Source organism: Panthera pardus, unplaced genomic scaffold (genome assembly GCF_024362965.1).
Source record: "Panthera pardus isolate Hobbes unplaced genomic scaffold, ASM2436296v1 HiC_scaffold_25, whole genome shotgun sequence".
NCBI classification, from domain to species: domain Eukaryota; kingdom Metazoa; phylum Chordata; class Mammalia; order Carnivora; family Felidae; genus Panthera; species Panthera pardus.
In genome coordinates this window covers 88,913,861-88,939,522 of record NW_026526821.1, presented here as the reverse complement: position 1 = coordinate 88,939,522, position 25,662 = coordinate 88,913,861, and the positions used below count along the sequence as shown (strand labels likewise).

At 50.9% G+C, this 25,662-nt stretch overlaps 1 protein-coding gene across 3 annotated transcripts in view; it reads left to right on the top strand.

The window, feature by feature from the left end:
* Positions 1-5,028: 5,028 nt before the first annotated feature.
* RAB11FIP5 (RAB11 family interacting protein 5) overlaps positions 5,029-25,662 on the top strand; it is a 37,619-nt gene continuing 16,985 nt past the window's right edge. Inside the window, exon 1 of one of the 3 annotated variants that reach the window (XM_019441776.2) lies at positions 5,029-5,791. In XM_019441776.2, the coding sequence (XP_019297321.2) occupies positions 5,361-5,791 (431 nt within the window). In that variant the 5' untranslated portion in view covers positions 5,029-5,360. The remainder of the gene's footprint in view (positions 5,792-25,662) is intronic. The other 2 variants (XM_019441783.2, XM_019441793.2) reach the window with 2 other exon arrangements.

The window sequence follows — 25,662 nt, the reverse complement described above, 5'->3', positions numbered from 1 at the left end:
AGTTGGGAAGTAGGAGTCCCCTAAATTTGTCCTTTTTCAAGATTTATTTGGCTCTTCTGGGTCCCTCCCATTTCCATGATTTTAAAGACCAGCTTGTCAATTTCTCCAAAAATAACAGGATTTTGTCGGAAAATGTGTTGAGTCTATAGATCAATTTGAGAAGTATTGCCATCTTAACAATATTGTCTTCTATCCAAGAACATGGAACATCTTTCCATTTATTTAGGTCTTTGTTAATTTCTTTCAGTGATGTTTTGTAGTTTCCAGTGTACAATTTTATACTTCATTAAGTTCATTTCTTGGTATTTTGTTTAATTTTTTGAAGGCTTTTCTAAATGACATTGACCATAACAACTTCTTAAAAATTTTTTTTTAATGTTTATTCATTTTTGAGAGAAAGAAAAATAGAGTGGGAGCAGGGGAGGGACAGAGAGAGAGGGAGACACAGAATCCAAAGCAGGCTCCAGGGTCTGAGCTGTCAGCACAGAGCCCAATGCGGGGCTCAGACCCATGAACCGCGAGATCATGACCTGAGCCAAAGTTGAATGCTCAACTGACTAAGCCACCCAGGCAACCCTATATTTTATTTTTTGATGCTTTTACAAATGGAATTGTTTTTCATTTTTCTTTTCAATTGTTTATTACTAGTGTGCAGAAATACAATTGATTTTAGTATTTTGAGCCTGTATCCCATAACCTTGCTGAACCCATTTGTTAGTTCTAATAGTCTCTTAGTGGATTCCTTTGGATTTTCTATTTATAAGATCACGTCATCTGCAAACAGAGATAATTTTACCCTTCCTTTCCAATCTGGATTACTTTTATTTATTTTTCTTGCCAAATTGCCCTCGCTTGAACCTCCAGCGCAATGTTGAATAGAAGTAGAGAGAGGACATCCTTGTCTTACTCCAAATTTTAGGGAGTATACCATGATTTTAAATAGCTATTGCTTGTAATGATACTAATTTTTCTCATAACAATTTCTCTTACAATTCCAAAAAGAATTAGCGCTTATGTGGATGAATACACAGGCGAGAATAGCAATAAAATCTTTGAAAAAAAGAAATGAGTGAAGATTTGCTCTTCTGTTGTAGTAAGGCTTTAAAAAGGCAACAATAATTAAAACAGAATTGCACTGGCAACAAGATAGAAACCTCAGCAGAATAGAAAACAAAGTCCAGGCTCTGTCTACAGTATATATAAGAATGTATACTAGAAAACCAATGGCAAGGGGATAGTGTTTTGCAATAAGTACTGGGAAGTACGGACGGCTGTTGGGGGAGAGAGAGTTAGATTTCCAAACCTTTCACTAAAATAGTATATAGAAGAATTTAAAGATGATGAAAGAACAAAGAAAAAGCCAAACAACTTAAAAGCTAGAAAAAATATGAGTGGATATTATTGGACCTGTGAGTGTGGAAGAACTTAACCTTGAGACAATGGAAGAAATTCAAGGATTTGACAACATAACCTCTTTGGTCAAACTGATTTGCAAAATATATGAAAGACAAAGTGTTATTCTTAATAAAGTGCTAACATAAATTAATAAGAAATTAAGGCTTCAAAGAAAAATGAGCATGGAAAATAGATAATTCAGAGAATAGACAACTCAGTAAAAGAGGAAATATAAATGACTAATAATGAAAAATAAAGTTCAATCTCATTGGCAATCGAAGAAATGCAAATGAAACAAGGAAATACAAACGTTTGCTTTCAGCAAAGATTTCTAAGATGATAATACTTATCACTGCTTAGTGTGTGTTAAGATGGCTCTCTTATTAACCCTTTGAGGTGACTTCTATTATTAGGCTCATTTAATAGATGTGGAAACTGAGACTCAGTGGGGTTTAGTAACTTTCTCAAGCTTATAATGCCACTGACTGGTGGCACTAGAATTTGAACCTGGGCTGTGTGACTCTACTATGGTGAGGGGCCTAGAAAACAGATGCGGGAAAGGGGAGGTGAAGAACAAGGGGAAATGTAGACTGAAGAGCCAGGCAAAGATATTTGAAGTACCTATGTGGAAGGGTGAATGGGCTTTTATGGTATTGCAGAACAAAGCAACAAGTTGAAATTACACAAAGGACCACTTTTTTATAGCAAGAACTATCCCCTAACGGACTAGAGAGGCCCAGGAAGGCATGAGCACACCCGGCCCCAGGGGAGGTAGGGGAAGCCAGAGGGTCCTTGGTCTAACCCTCATGGCAGGCTGCAGGGGATGGGGATGTTGGTGGCCTCATTTTGTGGAGGAGGACACATATCTCTAGGTGGTCAAGACCTCAGTGTCTTCAGAGTTTCTGCTCTTTTCTCACCCACAGATAGCTAAAAGACCCGGCCCTTTCCTCCTAGGGCCAAGTGACCTGCAGGGGAGCCCTGCCTGGCTTCACTGCCCTCCTATAGCTGCAGTCCCAGGCCAACAGGAAGCCTGAGCTTGCCAAACTGCGTGGGCCAGGGCAGGAGGAAGGAGAGAGGGAGTAGTCCATCTGAGTTCTGTTTTGTCCTTTCCTGCAGCCTTGCGACTCCATGGGGGTGGGGGGGGGGGGGAGGCAGTCTAGTTGTGTTAGAGAACGAGGAAACAGGTTAAACAGAACCATTAAAGAAGGGTGACTAATGTATGTTAGTTGCAGTTTGGTAAAGATGTCTTCATTTGCAAAGCCCTTGGGGAATCCATTCTTAAAGTTGGGGCTTCGTCCTGAGTGCAACCTTGGTTAAGTCTCTTAACGTTTTTATATCTCAATTTCTTCATCTGTAAAATGGGTATGACAACACTTCCTGCTTTATCAACTCCGAATTATGTAGTGCTTATATGACCAACAAGCTAGTGTGAGAGCAGAGTGCCACAGGCAGTAGTCCCTCAGACCTGAGTTCAAGCCCATTCTCTGCAATTTTCCAGTTAGAAACTTGGAGAAAATTACCCAAGCTCTCTCTCCGCTTTGGTTTCTTCATCAGTGAAAACGAAGGTGGCAACAGCACCTGCCTTAAACGGTGTCTTCAGGGGTAAATGAGATAAGACATGTAAAGTAAATGGTAGAATCAGGGCTCCAACGCCCACTCCAAAGCTACACTACAGCTGCCTACAGGCATAATGCAAACACATCAACAACAGAGTGTAGAGAAAAGCTTGGATAGAAACACAACAAATGGTTAACAATGTTTATTTCTGGGTGGGGAGATTATGACCTATTTGTATTTCCTTTATTTTCTTCTGCATTTTCCAAGTTATGTTTATAATCAGAAGAAAAGCTGTATATGATTTTCAGATGCCTTGAGATCATCTGTGATGGTCTCCACTGCATTAAAATCTTTCACAATATTTTCTCACGCAATCTTCTCAGCAACTGCTTGAAGTAGGCATCATTATCCTCATTTTCTAGATGAGTAAATGAGGCTGATAGAGGTTAGAGAGCTGGTTTAATCTTCAGATCTTATTGCCGTGAAGTGGCAGAAAGCCAAGACCCACAGGCAGATCTGGCTGCTTCAAAGATAGGTGCTATCCACAGGGATGTTGGACCATGGGGCTCAGTGCCCAGGACTCCTCCACCCCAGTCTTCAGAATGCAGGGATAAGGTGGCAGGCTGTCAGAATCAGGCCTGTGGTGTGTGTGTTCCCATGGATCCCCAGTACCTGGTGTACTGGTTCTCTGTATCCATATTGTGGTGGAGAACATGGCCGGTAGAGTTGGGATTTTGGCATCCTTCTCTCATAGCACAGGATGTCAAGGGGTACTGTGGAGAGTCTTCCCAAGAAGAAATACAGGTTTCCACCATAAAAGTAGCCAGCCAGAGGAACTAAAAATAGGTTATCACATAAGACTGAGGGAGGGAAATGGTTGTGAGATACATTATCTGTCACAGCAGGAAGACAATAGATAATGGCCCTGATAAATCCATCTATGTAAGCATTTTATGTAGAGAGATGGAGGTACCCACCAGGCTTGAAAACACAAATGGCTGTAAGTGAGTTTTCTTTGGAAAAGAAAGGGAGAGGGAATCTTTCGCTTTTCGTCATAAGCGCTTCTGTCCTATTTGATTTTCTTTAGGTGTATGTGTTACATTTTATTTAAAAAGTAGGATTTTAAAAAGTACAGGCTGTGGGGTCATCTGTGTGGATTCAAATTCCACCTTTGCCAGTTATGGATCGTGGGCAGTTTAGCCTCTCTAAGCTGAAATTTTACCTTCTGGAAAATAGGAATAAAACTCATACTCATCCAGAAGGTTGCTCTGAGGATAAAATGAGGTAATGCATATAAAGTACATGGACCGGCACTGGCCGAAATGCAGCATCTATAATTACTAACCACTGTTATCATTATTAATAATAAGCCAAGCATTCAAATCATACCCCTGGGCTTTACACACAGGCACGTAGTAGGCACTTAATGGGTGGAAGTAATTGTTTAAAACTCCCATTAGAGCCTATAATTTCCGTCAACCAGTGACGCAGGAGCTCCAGCTGAAATATTGATGTCGTTACTTATTTATTCATCACGCTGCTCTCCACCGCAGTGTCCGCTAAGGGCGAGCCCAGCTCTCCCGCCTTCCGCGGCGCGGTCTCGTTTCATCAGTAGGTCCCGAAGCGCGCGGAGGTCCGAAGCCGGGGCAGCTCTCCGGCTTCCAGCTCGCTGTCGCGGGCCAGTCACGTGCCAGAGCGAGACTCACTTCTGGTTTCACGCAGCATCTTCCCTGGCAGGGACCGGCTGGAGGAGGGTTGGAGCGCGGCTCGAGACGGAGGGGGCAGCGGGGTCCCGCCCCACCCCCACTTGCCCGCGCCAAGAGGATGGCCATTCCAGGAGGGGCGGGCCGGGGCAGTTGCAGGGCAGGGCTTTCGGAGCAGGGACATCTTGAAGAAAGATTTGGGATTGGCCGGGAGACGCGGAGCGGGCTTTTCATACCGGGCAGAGGGTGCCGCGCTCCCGCAAGCGAGGCGGGGTTCCGCGGGTGCCCCCAGGCCGGGGCGGGGCCAATGCCGGAGCCCCGCCCACCCCTCTGCAGTGGCCGCACGCCCCACCCCTTGGTCCCCGTCGGCCCCTCCAGCTCCGGTCGGGTCTGCGGAGGCCAGCGCCGGGGCGCGACAGCCAGTGCCCCCGCTGCACTGCCGCACCGCCGCGCGGGTCTGGGTCGCGGGGCGGGGCAGGGCGAGAGGCGGGGCGCTGACGTCGTGGCGCGGCCGGCGGCCGGGGAGGCGGGGAGGCGGCTGCCGGCTCGGCCCAGCCCAGCCCGCAGCTGCGGCGGCCCGGTGGTGGCGGCGGCGGCGCTCGGAGCCGGCTCCTGACCGCCCTCCGCCCGCTGCCTGGTTCCTCTCACGGTCTCCGTGTCTGCTCCCGCTTTTGCCGGCCCTCGTCCGCTGTCGCCTGCCCCGCCATGGCCCTGGTGCGGGACGCCGAGCCGGCGGCTGGGCCCTCCCGCTGGCTACCCACGCACGTCCAGGTGACTGTGCTGCGGGCCCGCGGGCTGCGGGGCAAGAGCTCGGGAGCGGGCAGTACTAGCGACGCGTACACGGTGATCCAGGTGGGCCGTGAGAAGTACAGCACGTCGGTGGTGGAGAAGACGCCGGGCTGCCCGGAGTGGCGCGAGGAGTGCTCCTTCGAGCTGCCGCCTGGTGCCCTGGACGGCCTGCTGCGGGCGCAGGAGGCCGACGCGGGCCCGGCGCCGTGGGCCGCGGGCTCCGCTGCCGCCTGTGAGCTGGTGCTCACCACCATGCACCGCTCCCTCATCGGCGTCGACAAGTTCCTGGGCCAGGCCACGGTGGCGCTGGACGAGGTCTTCGGCGCAGGCCGCGCCCAGCACACGCAGTGAGTGAGGGGCGCCGAGAGCGCGGAAACGGTTAAAGGCCTCGCTGGGCGGGGCTGGCGGGGGAGCGGGACCCCGAACCTCGGCCAGGGCTGTGCGCCCTTTGCCGCGCGCTCAAGGGCATAAACCGCCTCTTTGCATTTTGGGTCCCCTTCCGATCGATCCCCTTCCTTGCGACGTTCAATGCTTGGCTGCTGGTGTGTCCTTGGGTAGCCTAGGGGGGAGGTATGATTGGTGGCCTAGCCTTAGGAGTAGATCGCCCGGTAAAGTTCGGAGTGGGATCCAGAGGCCCTTGCACCATGGGAACCTCAAGAAGGAAAATCTTGGGGCCATTCTTAGGGCCTCTGGGCCTGTCTCCCTTTCCTGGAAGGGGAGGGGCACTGCAGGCGCTTGCCCCAAGCCAGGCCCGCAGGGTAGTGGAGAGGCCCACGGCCTCGACCTGTGGGGGGAGGAAAGGTGCAGTGTTCTACTTGACGGCTAGATTGACCTGAGATGCCCCACCAAATCTGGAAAATGCAGAGGGCATCTGCTTCTTGCCTGGTATTTGGATGGCCTCTGGAACCCTGCCCCTCTGTGTCCCTGTTCTGAAAACAGGAGAACCTCTTAATTAAAGGAAGGAAACCCTTCAGGCAGCCTTCAAGTGTCCTGCCTGTCCTGCTTGAGGTGAAGGCAGCGTCACAGTTAGTGCACAGCAGGAGATCATCTCCCAGCCACTTCCACCTAGAAGGGCCTGTGTGTTTTTTAATCATTTATTTTGGCAGTGTTTAACCTTCCCTGTGTTAAGATCAAGGCTTCAGACTTGGAGCCCCATTTCCTGTTTGGACTTGGGCAGGATCTGAAAGCCAGTCCCTAGGGCTGAGCACCTGCTGTGGATCATTCAAGGGGTTAACTGGGGTGACACCTCCCCTGGACCCCAGGGACCCTGGATGAGGAGGGTAAAGGGATGGGGGCAGGGGTGTGCCCTAGGTGGGGACAGGTGCTGAAAAGGTTTGCCCACCTGGAATGGCATCTAACTGAGTAAATCTAGGAAACCTTGTTGGAGCAGGTGCAGACCCATATGAGAGCAGGATTTGGTTAGAAAGGATCTGACCTTGAATGTTTTTCAAAACGTGTGGAGGAAAGGGCCTTCATGGCTCTGTGGCCTGTAATGGGAAGCTGGGTAGCATAGGGCAGGTTCAGGGCAGGGCTGTGACCTGACTCCACCTCCCCCCTCCCCTGGCCTTCTCCTCTCCTTTTCTCTGAGTTGCTGCTGTTTGGTTGCTGGGTGTGGAATCATGTGGTATAGTTTGGCCCTTGTTTTGTTTTTTTCCTCTGCTTTTCTGTCCTCTCCTTCCTTTCTGGCTGAGGGAGGCTGTGGGGGTGGGGCAGAAAGCTCTCCTTTGGATCTCTTAGCCCTTTCTTTTCCTGAAGAGGCTTCTGTCCCCAAATTCACTCCACCCCTTTCTTTCCTGGTCCTTCAGCCTCCACCACTCAGCTAATCTGACCAGACTAGTACATGATACCCCTGGTATACAGGGGGAGACAGAAAGTCTCTAGGCTTGTGGGGAGAGGCCTCTGTGAAGTCCGTGACTTGGGGTGGGGGGAGCTTTGATCTTTTTCAATTTCTGCTCTTGATTTCTTCGTGGTCTTTGGTTCTTCCTGAGCTGTCTGTGCTTGTACGCCCAGGTGGGCCTGCCTGTTTGCAGCCAAGGACAGTCCCTCTTGGTGAATTTGACTTGCCACCCCTTGATCTGAAGGGAGCCTTAGTTTATTTTATAGAAGTCCTCTTTCTCACCAGGATCTTTCCGCACCTACCAGCTGCTTTTCCTCTGTTGCATTGACCTGGGTTATTTATAGAACCTGGAGGGGGCAGAAAGGAGAGGGGCCCTCCTGGTGGGACGAGGAAAAGTCTGTGAAATCTGCCTGATCTTCCGGTAAGCTGGACCTAACAGCATGCCTACTGACAGAGGGTGAGAGCTGCTGTTCCCAACTCTGGTCCCCACCTCCCACCTCTGACTTTAATGGCCACTCCTGGTTGCATATCCTGGGAGCACCCTGGCGTGAGCTGTTAAGACAGTGAGTCTGCACATTTCCCAGTGGGGAGAGGGCAAGATGGAGAGGACCAGGGTGTAGCCTCCTCAGCTTTGAATAATGGTGGAGAACACCATCCACTCTAACCCCAGGAGCCAGTCAGTTGTGGTGGTCTCGTGGAAGGTAGATAGCAGGCCTGTGTCACCAAGACAGAACCTGACTGGGGAAGGGCAGCCTCATGGTTATGATGATGGGGCTGTGGAGTTGCAAGAAACAGATTCTAGTCTCAAACTTGCCACCTTGTGGCAAGTCAAATAAACTCTTGGTGCCTCAGTTTTCTCATCCATCCAATGGGGCTATTACAAGATTGATGTGAAGCATGAAATGAGAGTGCAGGTAAAGCATCTAGATGTGGTTGCTGGTCAGTGAAAAGCAATGATAGTGGAGGGAGGTTGTTGGTAACAGTGTCTGGGTGATGTCCCTGCCCTGTAAAAAACTTTCTCATGTGATGAGGGGAAACAATACAGAACTTAGAAGAGCCTGAGCCTGGGAAAACCCTAGGACTGTGGGTGGCAGAGTGCATCCAGGAGTATGAGAGTGCCTGATGAAATAGGCTGACCCCTTGCAGTCCTTCATTCTCTTTGCTGCTCCAGGTTTGAGAACTAGGGCTGGGCTTGGGAGGCCTCTTGCAGTGCTGTAGCCCGGCTCGGATCAGCTTGTAGCACCCCCCAGCAGCCTGGGCTGGAGCTGCCCCTGCCCTGTCGGGGAGGCTGGACAGCCCAGTGTTTAAAAACCTGGAGACTGGGGTTTCACTCCTAGTTCTGTGACTTCCTAGCAGGCGAGTTTCTTAACCCGTCTCCTCATTTCTGCAAAGGTCAGAATAATAATTATGGAATCGCAACGTTAAATAAGACAGTGTCTATAAAAGCTTTGGTATAGTTGCAGACCTAGAGCAAGGCTTCAAAGTATGGGTGTTGTGGTTACGCTGAGGACCCTGCCTTGTGGGATGATGGTGATGATGGTGACTGGTGCGAGGTGCCTTCACGGCTCCTGAAGCTCCTTTGTCAAGGGGTGCTCTTTGAGGTGAGGGATTTCACTGGGGGCTTCCAAATAATTGAAGAGGAAGTCCTCAAAACATAATTTAACATAATACAGGAGGAAACTGATTATAGCTATCTCCCCCCAGTAAAGCCATATATGCATCATCACAAGTCTGAAAATCCTGAGATGTTTCTCCACTATTTCCTCTCTGGTTTTTATCTCTGTACCCTTCCTGGTACTACTCTCCAGTGGGTGCTGTGTGTGGAGTAAAAGAGTCCTTGCTGTAAAGAACCCCTCCCCACCCATCCTGGGCCTATTAGATTCATGGTTAGAGCCTGGCCCCTTGGGAAGGCTGAGTCTGGGTTTAATTTGGGTCGGGACCGGTTTGGTTTTTTTTATCCCAAAGCATAGAACTGTTGGGACCACGGCAAGGCTGTTAACTGTGGCACCCTGATAGGTTCTGTTGCATCTGGTCAGACCCGTGCCACTGATTTTATGGAGGGCCTTGTGGAGGCCTGTGGCCCAGGACCGCTTAGGTTTGAGACTACAGTATTCTGCCTGGCTGGGCATGGAGACCTGAGATCCCTTGAGAGTGGTGGGGTTGGGGGCACTGCGAGATGCACCTGAGGGAAAATGCAGCCTGCTGGCCTACGGTTGGGCTGGTGTTTGAGGGCTTCCATTCATCTCTTAGCCTCCAGACAGCCTGTGCATTCCTGTGCCCGTGACCCCGCAGCCTTCTCTCCACCAGTTTCCAGATGTGACTGCTCCTCAGGAAGTAGCTGAGGCCATGAGGGTCCTTGGTTTTGGCTCCTGCTCCAACCCCAGACCTGTGGAGCTGCTGGGGAAGTCTGCTTTGGCTGTGGGGGGTGGAGGGGTAGGGTCTGGCTCCCACTCCCTGAGTTACGGGTAGTTTTTATTTGGGGTTGCTTGAGCAGCAGTGCTGGGGCAGAGGGGAGGGGTAGGAAGTGACTCCTCCTTCCGACTGGGCGGCTCCTGGCTGGCACAGCAGCTTCCCCTTCCCTCTGCATCTGGCCCTGGGTGGGAACCCCGTCTCTGCCCTGTTCTCCTCTCCGAAGCCAGCCGGGGACAGGCATAACTCAGCAGCTCCTCCACTCCAGGCAACCGGAGGGCTCTCCCTTTCCACTGATGGGGGCCGCCGGCTGCACTTGTTATGGTTGCTCCCCTGGTGCCACGACGCTCTTGCCGAAGCTAAATGACTAGCCTGGCCTTGTCCACATTTTCCCTGCCCTTCCTATCCTGTGCCAGGACAGATCATTAACACAATGATAGGAGCTCTCGGGGCTCTCTGCGAGTCAGTTTGCTATGTTTTTCCTTGTACAGGGCCAGTCCTCTGCAAAATTGTGTAGTCATGAAGAAGCGTTGGCCCTTTTCACAGCCAAGTGATAAAAATCAGTCTACAATGTGGGTCCTTTATATAGCTGGCTGTGCTGCCAGTGAAGGGTCTAACGGCTTTGCTCTTGGTGAGCTGCCCAAGGACCCCTTAGGTTATTTCTTCCCTCAGGAAGGATGGCAGCCAGTGAGAAGAGCTGCACTTGGACAGCCCAGTGTTGGTCAGTTGGTCAGTTGGTTGGGCTGAGGCCTGGGTGTGGGCCTGGGCCCAGGCCTCTCCTTAGTGAAGGGCAAGCCAGCAGGGACTCCGCAGGTTCCATTCCCAGGAGGCAGCACTTCTAGGAGCTGTGCAAGGGAAGGGCTTTGTCACGGGCCACCTCAACCTTCAGCTGACCCAGGGGTTGGGGTGTGGCGGGGAGGGGAAGCACAGCCCTTGATCATGGAGTTGCAATGTCAGAGCTCTAAGAGGGAGCTGAGGCTGGGGAGGGGAACGACACCGACTCAGCTACTCAGCCGCCAGTGGGGGGTGGGGCTCTGCTGGTCTCTGTTAGGCCCTGGCAGCCCGCAGAGCTGTAGGATTTCGGGCCAACGAAGAGAAGGCATTTGGGGCCCTGTGTGCATCCCAGGGGGTTTTAGTGTGAGAAGGACATTGCTGCTAGGATAGGGAAGGGGGCCTTGGGGCTTATCTATGGGCCTGGAGGAGCAGTCTCATCCACAGGCTTTTCTGGAGTGTCTGGACACTGGGTGGGGTGGAGGGGCTCAGAGGGGGGAGGACATGGATATCCCAGCCTGAATGCCGGGAAAGTAATGGCTTTGTTAGGAGGATGAACCCCATATTTTTGGAGAAAGGCCATAGGCAAGTGCTGTGTTTTCAGGCCTTGCCAGGGAGCACTGTAGATGTTCGGAGCATACAGAGCTGCTGGGCTCAGCTGTGGTCAGGGACACCTCCTTGAGGAAGAGATGAACACTGAAGACCTGTGAGGTCCACCTTGGCAGCATGTAGCAGTCTGTTTCAGGGGGCTGTTATTGCCTTGTTAAGGAGGCATATCATTTACTAAGCCATTTCTTTGTGCTGCCACTGTCCTATGGGCTTGACTTACTGTAGCTCACAGGAGCCCCTTGAGGTGTAGGTATTGTTACTCTGTTTAACAAATGGAGAAACTGAGGCACAGAGAGGTGAAGTAACTTCTTTTTTTTTCGCTTAAAAAAATTTTTTTTAATGTTTATTTTTGAGAGAGCTCATGAGCTTGCATGAGCGGGGGAGGGGCAGAGAGAGAGAGAGAGAGGGAGATAGAGGATTTGAAGACTCTTGTGCTGACAGCCCAATGCAGGGCTTGAACTGATGAACCATGAGATCATGACCTGAGCCAAAGTTGGACGCTTAGCCAACTAAGCCACCCAGGCACCCTGAAATGACTTTTCTAAAGGCACACATACATGGCAGGGTCAGGATTTGCACCCAGGCACCCTAGCTTCAGATTCCGTGCTCTTCATCACCACTCTATACTGTCCCCCTCAGTTTTCCCCCATTTCTTTCATGATTTGGTTCTGCATAGGACGGGGGTTCGGCTGCTGCCCTCCTGAAGGTTTCTCTCTCCTCCGCAGGGCCAATCTCTGGGGCTCTGTAAGCATGGCCTGCTTCTCTTGTGTGAGGCCTTGGCTGATGGGGGCGTGTGTGATCTGCAGCTCCAAATCCGGTCATGTCTGTCTCAGGGGCTGGAGGTGTTGTGTGGGACTTTGGGAGGGAGGATATCAGTGTCACCAGAGGGTCTCTCAGGAGCTTGGGGGAGGCCTGGGAAGCTCTGCCTTGGCCCTGGACACCCCAGCCCTGGAGAGATTTGCTCCCATTGGCTTGTGCAGTAGAGCAGAGCTTAGGAGCATCACCAGATATAAGACTTCCTGACCTTTCTCAAGAATCACGTGCTTGTTTTGCTGTGACAGAACACTCTGAGCCATCCAGTGCCTCACAGTGATGCAGTCGTTTGCTTTTTTTTTTTTTTTTTCTTTTGTTCAATATTTAGGAAGCAATTACTAGGCAACCGCTGTGCCTAGGTCAGGGCTTTGGAGAAAACAAGAGAAAGAAATGTATAGCCCTTTCCCTAGAAGGGCAAAAATGTGTTTGAAACAAGACTTACCCAGGAAGGATAATTAACCTACAAAGCAGCATACACACATGTGAGAGAAGGAAGGGGTCAGGAGAAGGGTGAATTCAGCAGGGTTGGAGTGATCAGGGTGGCTTTCTGGGGGAGGCAGGTCCTTGAATGATAGCTGAGGCTGTGATGGAGGCTGGGTGAGTTTTTGGGAGGGAGACTTCCCTTCCTGAAGGGAAAGTGAGTGTTCTGGGGCTGGGCCAGGAGAGGGGAGCCAATCTTAGTTTCCTCCGTGCATCTCTTAGCAAAACAGCTTGACTTTATATTTATTTATTTATTATTATTTTAATATAGTGGTAGTATTTAACATTTTGTTTTATTTTGTGTTTTTTTTTAAGTTTATTTATTTTGAGAGAGAGAGACCACACGTGCTCATGTGGGTGAGGGGCAGAGAGAGAGAGGGAGAGAGAGAATCCCAAGCGGGCTCCACGCTGTGCCTGCCGTGGGGCTCATCTCACAAATCATGACCTGAACCGAAATCAATTGTCGATGCTTAACTGACTAAGGCACCCAGGTGCCCCATTATTATCATTTCTTTGAGTAGTTTACTTGGTTCAAATTCTGAAGGTACAGAAGGTGTGCCATGAAAAAATCTCCCTTGCCCTGACCTTAAATCATCCAGCTCCTGTCTTCAGAGGCACGAGTATTACCAGTTCTTGGGTAACTTTTCAAAGTTATTCTATGCATTTAATGTTTGTCTGCACAAATACAGCGTTCTCCACACACAGGTTTTACCTATGCTCAGACTGACCATCCCACACAGGATGTTTGTCATCTCCACCTATGGTGCGTCTGAACTGGGACCCTGGCAGAGGGGACAGACACTGCTTAGCTTTGTCCTCTATGACCCAACACTCCTATGTTGGGTGAATATGGGGTTAGGATCAAACTGGAGAGGGGGTGTGGTTAAGTAGAATTTCTTCCTAGTCCCCAACCCCCATCTGACCAAGACCGTCTGAGAGAGGTCATCTTGCTGGTTCTCTCCTTCCTCCTGGACAGAGTCATCACTGGGGGGTCCTGGGCCACCTTGCTCCTAGGGGCTGATGACGGCTTATAAAAGGCCCTTGATAGACAGTGAACCCAAATCTTTATGTGTGGTTTGGCCTACTTTTCAGAGTGCTTTCCTGGCATCATCTCATTTCATTCTTCCCTGTGGGCAGACAAGGTGACCCCCATTTTTACAGATGTGGAGACTGCCGTCTCGGGAGGTGAAATGACTTGTCCAAGGTCACATGACTTGTTAGTGGCAGCCAGATCTCTGACTTGCAAGCCCAGTGCTTTTTCCCCTACCTCGTGCTTTTGGCTGTACACACTTCCTGCTGCTGTTGGGGTGGTTAGACTCGTCTCTGGGCATTTTTATGGCTTTTCCTCTGCCAAGTGAGCATAGTCACTGGCCAGTCTGAGGCAAGCTGACAGTGACAGGCCTCTGGAGCCTGCAGCAGTAGGGGGCACTAGCTGAGATATTTGTGCCTAGGAGGGAAGCTGGACCTGGCTGGGCTCTGAGGTGAGTTGAGCAAGCCATGTCCACGGAGGCTGGGGCGGCTCTTGAAGTGATGGTTCTGGGCTCTGAGGACTATTGGTTCTAGAGTGGGTGATAAGAATCATCCTGTGGCTGATAAGAGGCAATATCCTGCCCCAGGACTGCATCTGGCTTACAGTCTTGCTGTAGATACCAAATCAAAGGGTGGGTTTGATTGTGGGCGTGGGGAGCCAGAAGATGGGCCTGAGGGCCCTGCACACGTCATTGTATCTGATAGTATGTGAGGAAGAATGCTTGTGTGGGGTTTTGGAGAGGAGGAACGGCATCCCATGCAGGAGACTGTGGGGAGGAGGTTTTCCAGCTTCCCTCCAGCTCCCTGAGTAATGACAGTGTTAGTTGGCACCCCTCCCGCCCCTAACTGGCTTTTCTTATTGCTCCCTTTTACAGAGGTGAAATGATTGGTTTAAAGCCACTTAGTAGATCCAGAACTAGAACCTGGATCTCCTTCCTGTCTTCCTGCTATGACCTTAAAATAATTTTTTTTCAACTTATTTTTGGGACTAGCTGAGTCCTTGCCAGTTCCATCTCATTTATCCAGCAAGTATTGGAAAGTGTTCCAAATATCAGGCCCCATCCCTGGGTTTGGGGGTAAAAGGTAAGTAGCAGTCCCTGCTGTCATTAAGTACTGAGAGTGCAGGGTGGAGGCACCCTACTGCTAGGGGAGGAAAGGAGGCCTTAGAGGGAGGGCACTCCTAGCCCCTCCCATTGCTCCTGTCCTAGTTTAGGAAATTATTATTTTTTTTTACTTCTGTTCTGGACTGTTAGCATAGCTGCTGCTGCCTTTTTATAAACCAGAATGGCAGTTTATTAATTTACGATGAGAAGTAACCGCTGAGGCGTACAGAGTTGCTTGGGTCAGCCCAGCCATGGGTCCTGCCCTGGGTTGTGTCAGCTTCCTGCCTGTCGCCCCTGCCTTGTCTCTGTGCTGTCCTTGTCCCTGCTGTCCCACGCTCTTCCTACAGCACAGCATCCATCAGGCTGGGTCCTTGTTTTGTACCCCATAGCGCTCTTCAGGGCCCGGAATAAAGTCACAGCCCTTAAGTGCAGTGTTGGAGGCAGTCTTCTACCTGCCCCAAAGCCCCTTTCTGCGTGTCTTTACCTGTCACCACCCTCCCGAAATCATCGTAGTACTCCCCTTTAACTTTCCTATGCAGCTTGTGCACTTTCGTGGTGTTGACCACGTTCCTGATTTATGTGGCTATTTTATTTCCCCACCAAGATGTGAGCTGCTTGAGGACTCTCCCTTCTTGTTCCTGGCACATACTTGGGAAATGTTGGGAGGTCTAGCTGAGGCCTCCTATGTCTGGGTGAGAGCCCTGTGCCTCTAAGAGGGATGGTGTTGGGGGCACCTGGGTGGCTCAGTCGGTTAAGTGTCCAGCTTCAGCTCAGGTCATGATCTTGCAGTTCATGAGTTCAAGCCCCATACCGGGCTCTGTGCTGACAGTGCAGAGCCTGGAGCCTGCTTTGGATTCTGTGTCTCCCTCTTTCTCTCTGCCCTTCCCCCACTCTCTTTCTCAAAAATAAATTAACATTAAAAAAAATTAAGAGGGACGGTGTTGGCATTGAGTGCCAGGATCCCACATGCCAGGCCCTGTGCTGAGGTTTGGCCATGAGTGGGCAGGGCTGAGCTCACAGGTCTGCACAAGGCTCAGAGACCAGGAGCAGGGCTCAGTCATAGCATAAGGAAAAAAAGCCTGTGTCCTGGCCTCTGGGGTTTAATGGAAACGCACTGTTAGTCCCAAGTGGGACCAGAAGGACAGTGTAAATGAATCCGTGCTCCCTAACATAACCATGATGCCCTTATCACACACAAAATCAACAGTTCCTTAATAATCATCCAGTATCAGAGTCCATATTCAAATTTCTCTGATATCAGAACTTTTTCTTCCTAGGTGGTTTGCTGAGTCAGGATCAGATAGGGCTCCCATCCTATGCCTGGTTAGACCTCCCAGTGTGACTGTCCCTCCCCCTCTATCTCAGACCCTTGCCTGATAGAACTGGGTCACTTGTCCTTGAGGCTGACACTGTGGCCGTGGCTGAGGAGCTCCTCATGTTGCCCTTCACCTCGGTTCTCCAGCCCCTGAGCACTAGTTGTTGGGTCTGGAAGGCCTGGTCCCCATGCCCCACCTGCTGAAAGGAGTCCTTCCACGTGGGGTGGCTGATGCGGCTGCCTGGCCTCGCTGTCAGGGTCTCTCTGTCAGTGAGGCCCAGCTTGAGCAGTGGGTCCTGTTAGTCCGACCCAGCCACCATGGTTCCCCATCACCGTGTCACCCAGTGGGTTTAGCATTCGTGGATGAGCACCATCTCTGTCCCCAGCTCTGCCTTTTCTTCTGCACCTTTCAGGAATCTGGCATAAGGAAGAGCTTTCCCTCTCAACTCTGGGGTCACCCTCCATAGGAATAGCAGGAATGGCAATTCTTTGCCATTATTTTTCAAGTAGTGATGGCTTTCAAATTAAAAATCCACCCTGCCCCATGATAGTGTGCATGATCCTAGTTATTTACACATCAGGGGGTTCCTGCCAAAGCAGAGATGACAGGGCCTCATGAACCTGGGGATGGTGGAGACAAGGCGGCTCATGTCTGGAGCTGCAACTCTCTCCAGGGCAAATGATTTACTCTGTACGACATCACTCGAAATGGCTGATGGCTGGCTTGGAGTAGGAATATGGGGGCAGATAATGTTAAGGATAGATATTTTTGTGTTTTCTCTTGCAGTTTTCTCCAACATTTACTTTCTGGGTTGCAAATCCTCTCCACTCAGAGCCCTGTAGCCCCCATTTGTACTAACTCTCTACATGGGGAGAGTGAAGTCAGGAAAGGAGAGCTGGCTCAGTATATCTTTCTCTCCTTTGTGCTGGCTCCTCACTTTCCCTTCTGGAAGATTCTCCAGCCAATACATCAGGCCTTTTCGCTTCATTTGCCTCAGAGGGTGGGGTTTGATTCCTGCCTCTATCATCTTTGCAAGACCCCTCATTCCCAGCCTGGTGGTAGCTGTTCGGTAGCCTGAAGTGAGGCCTGTCTCTGCTGAGGTGGCATCCATAGTCACAAGAGAGAAACTGCATACCTGGTGGGTTATAGCTGTAGCAAAGAAAGGTCAGGTGAGGAGCAACCCTCCAGGAAGTTAGAGATTGTGGTATTGGGGCATGATCAAAACAAGCTTGCCTGCTCCCTAGCTAGCAGGTGCATTTGGCTGTTTTTGTTTTTCTGGAGTCACCTTCACTGGCGTGCAGGGTATTGAGGGTTAGGCTGAGCACTGTAGCGTGACGCTGGAGAGACTCAAGGCCTTGAGCCAGCTTCTGGCCCCTGGCCAGGCCCTCCCATACCCCTGGGTGGGAAATGGGGAGCAGTGCCTGTCCTCTGCTTTGAGATCTCAGCCTGGGTGTTATGTAGTGGGGCAGGAGGGAAAGACCTGCTTTTTTGCTGCCTTTGCTCCCTCCCTACTCTAGAGCAGATGTTCTGAGTCCTTTTGGTCCCATGGACCCCTTTGGTATCTGGTGAAGCCCGTAGACCCCTTTTCAGAACAACCCCTTCAACTGGATAGAATATAAAGTACACCAATGATATTGAAGTACATTTATCAATATGTGGAAACATTTGTTAAAGTAACATGTCTGTTATCACTATATTAAGTGATGCAGTCCAGTGGTTGTCTAATAGCTTTGAAGTTCAGGGGGCACTTGGGTGGCTCAGTCGGTTAAGCGTCCGACTTTGGTTCAGGTCGTGATCTTGCAGTCCATGGGTTCGAGCCTCACATCGGGCTCTGTGCTGACAGCTCGGAGCCTGGAGCCTGCTTCGGATTCTGTGTCTCCCTCTCTCTCTGCCCCTCTCCCACTTGCACTGTCTCTCGATCTCTCAAAAAATAAATAAACTTTAAAAAAGTTAAAGTTCAGAGTAGTGATGGATATCAACCATATTTTGTAACATCTGCCACAACTGTAATGGGATGTGAAAATGTCTGGTTTCTCTTGGTAACACACTTATGGGTACTGACTGCTACTATATACCATTACTGTTGGCAAAAAACTCATCATTGGCAGAAATACTAAATTTCAGTTAGAGGTTAGGGGAAAGAAAGATGTAACTTGTCTTCCATCTAACATATAACCCTGCCCTAGAGAAATAAGGGGGTGACTTTGGATTCCTTGGTTGGGCAGGGACATGGGGACATGGGTCTCTGTGTGTTGGTTGTACTTGCAGACGGGGGCAGTCTAGTGCAGTGATCAAGGTCAGGGTCTCTGGAGTCAGGGAGCTTGAGTTCACGTCCTGGCTCTCCTACTTACTGAAAAGAACCGTGTGACTTAACTCATTGGACTTCTCTGTGCCTCCGTGTCTGCATCTGCAGAAACACGTGAGCTGACGCTCATCTGGCATTTCTCCTGTGCCAGGCCCCATTCTCTGAGTGCTCCACAGATAGCCCACTTAACGTTCCTAGTTGTCTTGTGAGGAGAGCAGATGGGATATCCGTTACCCCCACATTATAGGTAGGTATGGAAACTGAGGTGTAGAAAGATTAAGTGACCTGTCCCGGGTGGTGGGGCTGGGGCTTAAACCAGGTAGCCTGGCTCCACAGGCCGTGCTTGTAGCCACCCTCGAGGTCTGCCCCCCACACCCACCTCACAGGGCTGTTAAGAGGATTAGTAAGGTATCATGGGAGTGTTGAGTGCATAGTATGGTGCCCAGCACACAATAAGTGATAAAGGAGAGGTGTAGCTATCAATGGTGATAAGATTAGTGTCCTAATGATGGGCTAGAATGTGGTCAACACCCAACCTCCCTCACCTTCTCCGACCTCCATTCACTGGGTTGGGCACTTCCCAGATCTAGCCCAATGCCTTCTCTCCCAAGGAAGTGAATGAGATTCTTCACTCAGAAATGGGGGGGTAAGGCTGTCAGGATTAAAGAAGGCCCCTTTTTGGAACTGTCCCCTTTAAGCCTGGCACCTGTGGCTCCTGCCCTCGGAGGACTCCTATTGGGGATGGGAGGCAGGGAGCACTCCCTTGCTTTCCAGGAGCTCCTGGTCTTATGGGTAAGACCCATAGGTTTGTAATGAGAGAAACGTTACACAATTATCCAATTGTGAATGGGGACAGATAAGTTCCAAAGTCAAATCCTAGATTAATTTGTTCATTCACTGAACAAATATTTAGATGTCTGCTGTTTTTAAGTGCGGGGGATGCAGAGATGAACGGAATACAGTTGCTGCCTATAGAGCAGGGGAGGACAGACGTCTCATCATTGTACTGTGTAGGACACACACACACACACACACACACACACACACACACACACACCCGCACGTGGGATGTCCAGTAGTACTAAGTACACTGAAGAAACAGAATAAGGCATGTGCCCTGGGGGTACTAGGGAAGACTGAGGAGGTGCAGATGTACCGACACCTGATGTGAGTGAGTGAGGGAACCATGGCCTGACGATCTGGGAGGATCAAGTGCAGTGGCCTTGGGCTCAGGGACATCAAGAAGGTGAGTGTGGGATGAGTGGTGCAGAGCGTCAGAGGAGCCAGGACCCAAAGATGGGACCTTTCTACCATTCTGAGGAGCAGGGTGTTTTGTGCCTATTTGCCGGTGGAGCAGGGATGGTAGGGAGTTGTCCTGTCCGGCGGGGAGATCGTGGTGGGCTGGACTGCAGGGTGACAGTGGTGACACGGGTAGAATTCTGGATATAATTCGCACATAGAACCAGCAGAGTTCAAAGTTTAGATGTGGGGTGCGAGGTGGGGGAGAAGAGACAAAGATGGTCCTGGGTTTGGGGACTGAACAAATGATATGTGGGGGCTAACTGGGGCACCATTATTTGGGTCATAAGCTGCATTTGGGGCTGATAAGAACTGAAGATGAGTCAGGTGTGCCTGGGCCTGTGTGTCACAGCCCTTACTGCCCCCGGTCTCTGACAGGACCTGCCCTGACTTGGGCATGTGTGAGTTGGACATCAGCCCTAGGTTGGCTCACCGGGTGCTGGGCATTTCCAGTTATGGTGTGTGGCAGTTGTTAGCCCAGCAACATTCCCTGATAAATAGGTGGAGAGCTGGGTACCGCGGGCCGGGAAGCCCCACCGACAGGAGTAACTAAGGTCGTAATCTTGGGAACAGGTGAGGCAACTAGCCCCCTACCCCTTCCATCCCACCTTTGTCCTCTGTCCCTGGGGTGTGGGGGGAGGCAGGGCAAGAGGCTGAGTGCCAAGTCCTAAGTCCAAGCTGGCCCTGCTGAACTTTTGTCAGCCTGAGGGAGCTTGTGGGAGGTCTGGCTGATGAGCAAGGGGCCTTGAAGGCTTCTCCATGGTTCTGTCCTCCCAGGAATTCTGGACTCTGATGGCCATTGAGGGAGGCTGGGCTGCCCTCAGATAGGGTTTTAATGGCCTGCAGACAGGACAAAGCCCCAAGGTTCCCTCAGTGACCATTCCAGGGTGTCGGAATCCCGACATCCTCCTGGGATTGTGCCAGCATCTGTGGTATACGTCCAGGAATTTTCCAGCCTCTGTCGCTGGACAGGGTGTCCAGAGGCCTGAGTGTTTGCATTCAGCTTTATGAGAAATGTTACATCTTAAAGGTCAAGGGCGTGGGCTGAGAGTTCAGCATCCTCATGTTCAGGTTCCAATCCATTGCTTACCCGCTGTGTGACTCAGGCAAGTGACAAACCTTCTCTGTGGGTTAGTTTCTTCATCTACAGAATGGAGAAAATGGACCCCGCTTCCTGGACTGTGTGGGTAGTAAAGGAGGTACAGAACCTTGGACATGAGCATGCTGCACGTCTCCCCCTCTCACGTGTGGTCCACAGCAGCATGGGCATCCCCCGGAAGCTGGGTGGAAATGGAGCCTCTCAGACGTCCATGGCCTCAGATCTGCATTTTAACCAGACCCAGTGATCCTTTTGCATTTGGCAGTTCGGGAAGCGCTGATGTATGTTACTCCTGAAGCGCAGCATCGTAGCTGTGCATCTCTCTTCAGGGACAAGGAGTTTCCTCTTACTCTTCCTTCTCGTTGGTGCCCATCATGGGTTGGCTGCAGACACACCCGGGGACAAGTCCCAGATAATGATCGTCACTGTCAAACCCTCGTCTCCTGCGTGTGTGCTGCCTGGGCCTTGGAGACTTCAGATGCCCCACCCACCTTGACCCTCACACTGTCTGAGAATAAATGGGAAGCATTGGCTCCGCACTGACCAGGGGTCCAAGAGGGTGGCTCCCACTGGATGGCTGAGGACACGGAGGTTTAGGGAAGTAACCTGGTAAGTGATGGGGGCCAGGGTGTGCACTCAGGATGCAGAGCCCAGCTCTTAGCCACCATGCTTTGCTGCCATGGGCATCCAGATGAGAGCTCCAAGCAAGGGGTGGGTGGAGCAAGAGGGAAAAGAGAGGGAGTGGAGGCAGGGAATCACTGAGAGCTTGTAACATCTCAGAATTTACTGCCATGAGCTATTTATTTACTTTGTAGCTGTGTACCCTGGGGGTTACTCAGTAAGTATCTGCAGAGAACCCAGTCATGCTAGGGAGACCTTGAGCACCCAGAATATGACAGGACTAGGTAGCTGTGGAGCAGACTGCAAACAGATCTGGTTGTGGAGTGAGTTTGGTTCAGAGTGCCTGTGCCTGGTCAGAAAGAGGAAGAATTGGGCTGGCCCAGGATGGTGGCAGCTGCGAGATCTTCCTAGAGGAGGTGGGACTGGAGATGGGCCACAGGACCCTGTAGGCACATTCCCCGTGGGAATCCCGCTTTGTGGGGATGAGATGCCCAGTGGGATCTGCTGCATGTGGGGCTCTGTAAAGAGAGTCTCCATCGTTTCACTGAGGGATCATCAGCCCATGTCGGCAATGTCTGTGGCCTTCTAGCCTCCAGTGGACCATGTGCCACAGGGTCTGGCAGGTCTGGGATTTTCTAGGGGCCATCTGTATAGGCAGGAGGAGGAAGCAGAAGCAAGGGGTCGAGGAGAGGGATGTGGGCTTTGTCTGGGAGCTGGTGGTTATGTGGCCTTACCATCTCAGCTGGTGTGGGTCATACTCTTTGGAGAAGGCCTGCTCTGGTTGAGTCCCAGGACACCCAAGGTGCCTGGCAGGGTCCAGTTCAGTCCTGCCCTGGACTGGTAGGGAGGTAGATGGGTGACAGTGGCTGGGGTCCAGAGGCAGCCTCACTCTGCTCTGGATGGGGGAGTCTCAGAAAATGGTAAGGAAAGTCTTTCCTCTTCACTCCTGGCCTTCCTGAAAAGCAGGTCAGAGACAGACAAGCAGACAGACAGACACAGACCCAAATTCCCTGGGGAAGAGCAGGAGAAGCAGAGGTGACCTTATGTGGGGATAGGGAAGGGCAGGGAACAAGGATCCTTTAGGCAGAGGACCTAAGCCTCCCTGTGGTCTAATGATGCAAGCTCCCTTCATCTGAGGGGTGGGAGGGGAGAGGCCAGCAGCCTGTTCTGTGGCTCAAGCAACTGAGGAGATAAGATAGGAACAAGCGTTTTCTTTGGTCTCTTTTTCCTATTGTGACAGTAATATATATATATATATATATATATATATATATATATATATATATATATATATTCCTTATAAAAAATTCAAACCGGACAAAAATACTCAATGGAGGTGGTCATTGTTCCCTGCAGCCTCACCCCCCACAGATAGCTACTGTTCATCCTGCGATGTGTGGAGTGTGACCAGCTAGGACTGAGGGCCCCTGACCTTTATGCCCCAGCAAAGGATGTCTGTACTTGCCGATTCCAGTTACTCAGAGCTAGTGGGTTTGGGGTGGAGTCCACACAGTTCTCTTTTTCTCCACCTCCCAGGATCTTCTGTGCCAGATAGGGCCTGGTCTAGGTTTGGAGAAAGTGACTAGGGCCCGGCCTTTAAAGAGTTGGAGTGTCAGGCCCAGGGTGGGCACTGGCTTGAGAAAGGAGGGGTGTGAGGATGTCGATGCAAGCTGGTTTGTTTTTCTAGTAACCCTCCCCTCTTGCCCCCAGACACATCCTCTCACACATGCCTTTGATCTCTCAGCTCTCTCTCTTCTCCCCACACTTCTCCCTCCTCCTCTTGCCCCTGCATACTGTGAGAGCACGGAGACGTGCATGCACACTTTGAGCAGGGTCCTCTGTCCTGCCTGCCTGTGCCACCATCTGCCCTGACGCAGCCTGCCCGGTGGATGGTTTAGGAGGGAAAACCAGCGGCCCTGGCTCACTGCACTCGGGCCATCGCGTGGGTCACCTAGGACAGGACAGGCGCGTAGCTCATAATGGGCACACAAGGGTGCAGTCATGATGGACTCTCCCAAAGGGGTGCAAGTGCACGTGGCCTGGGAAGACGTTTTTTCATACAGAAGATGCCCCACTCCCAACCCGTTTATGTCTGTGAGAAGCTGAGAAGCTCGGGGAGCTGGTGCCGTGGGGTAGGCAGATCTCAGGGTTGGGGGTGACCAGCATTGCACTGACTGAGGCATGTGGGGGGGTTGTAGGGTGTGTGGTGTGTGTATGTGTGTGGTGTGGGAGGGGTGTGTGGGGTGCAGTGTTGGGGGTGGTGGTGGTGGTGGTGGGTGGGAGGGTGGGTAGTATGGGGTATATGTGGGTGTAGTATATGTATGTACTGCGGGACTTTGAGCCCTTCAGTGACCAATCTGACCATCTCTACCAGGTCTCATTGTACCTTCATGCTTGATTGGCTGGGTCTAGAATCCTAGGCTGGAAAACTTTTCCCTCAGAATTCTGAAGGCATGATTCCATATGTACCCAGTGTTGCTAGTGAAGATCCAATGTTACTCTAATTCCTGAACATATCAACCTGTCTTCCCTATTTGGAAGCTCCCAGGGTCTCCTTTATTTTAATTTAATTTAATTTTATTTTATTTAATTTTATTTAATTTTAATTTTATTTATTTTAGAGAGAGAAAACGTGTGTGTGTGCACAAGTAGGGGAGAGGGGCAGAGGGAGAGAGACAGAGAATCTTCAACAGGCTTCACCCTCAGCACAGAGCCTGACGCAGGGCTTGATCCCACGACCCTGGGATCATGACCTGAGCTGAAATCACGAGTCAGACTCTCAACCTAGTGAGCCACCCAGCCCCTGGGTTCTCCTTTTTATACCTGGTATTCTGAAACCTCACAGTGAGACCTGTTGGCTGCGTCTTTCTTTATTCATTGTGCTACGTGCTTATGGGCCCCTGTGTGCTGATGCTCATGGGCCCCTGTGTGCTGGTGCTCATGTCCTTCAGGTCAGGAAAACTTTCTTGTGTTATTTCTCGCATAGTTTCTTCCACTTTGTGCTCTCTGTTCCCTCCCTCTCCCCCCCTCTCCTTTTTTAAATGTATACAGTTGTTTTTTTTTTTTAAGAACAGTTTTTGATTTACAGAAAAACAAATGGACGGTACAGACAGTTCACATACACTCCCTAACTCTGATCCCCATCCCGTTCCCCATTTCCTCTGTTATAACATCTCACATTAGTGTGGTACATTTGTTACAACTGATGAACCAGTACCAATATAATATTATTAACTAGAGCCTGTAGTTTACATTAGAGGTCACTCTCTGTGTTTTAGATTCTGCGGGTACTGACAAATACATAAGGACATGTGTTTACCATTACAGTATCACACAGAATAGTTTCACTGCCCTAAAAATTCCCTGTGAGTTGTTGGTTTTCAGCTTGTTCAGCCTTTTTCCTGTCTTGTGGATTGGAGAGAGGCCTCCCAAGCCCTTCACACATGGAAGAAGACTCCCTCATCTTTCTTGACTCTCCAGTTACTTGGTGGTGAAACTCCTTGACTGACCTCCAATCATCGCCTCATCTTTGTTCTGCTTTCTGGGAGATGTCCCCCAACTTGTCTGGAACACATCCTCTGAGGGTTGTGTTTAGCTCTTCTATGCTAGGGAGGTTAGACATTCTGGGTGTTGGTGTGAGAAAGGGAGCCGATTTTTAGTCACTCCTGTCTTCAGCCCTGCACCTGAACCCATCTTGGCGTTCCCTATGTCCAGAACCTTTCTGGTTCAGTTTCTCTGCAGAATCTCTCTGCTCACATCTGTAGGAGATGGGGCGGGGTATGACCCGCTGAGCAGAATGGGAGAGGGACCTGGGTGGACCTCCGGGCAGACTCTTTGGAGTGCGAGTGGTCGGGAGGAGGATTTGGGCAGCAGAGGAAGAGCTCCGTGCACAGCGCTCCCCTGTAGGGCGGGCTCCACCCACTCTGTGCAGTCCTCATGTGTGTGAGGGGTCTCTCTGGGAGTGTGTGGTGGGCAGAACATGGGCTTTGGAGAGGTGAAAACCTGGCTGTCGGTCTCCTCTGTCCTTCCTGGCTGCTTGTTCTTGGACAAGTTACTTTACTGCTGAGCCTTGACCTCCTGATGTGTAAAATCAGGGTGGCGGCCCCCACCCCCTAGGCATGTTGTAAGGTGTGAGTGAGCATCAGACGAAAACCCTTGTACATTGTGGCACACACACGATGCTCAGCAGATGCGAGTGTTCCTTCCCTTCCCTGGGTCTCTTGAGGTCTCTTTGAGGCCACTTGATGCCATAGTGTGCCCTCCCCCCGTCTTGCAGAGGTATTCCTGGTGGGGCTCGGATGAGTCAGTAAGTGACTGAGGTAGGGGTGCCTGTGTACATGTGTTCCTGGCCCTGGGCCTCTGGATGAGCTGTTTTTTCCTGGGCTCACTAGTGGCTCAGAGCAGAGCTTTGGCCGGGACTAGCCAGAGGAGATGATGTAAACAGGGAAAAATGTGAGTAGGTCTGTCTATACCAGGGGCCTGGAGGGTTAAGAGACCTCTCCACACCCAGTCTCACCCCTCTGGGCC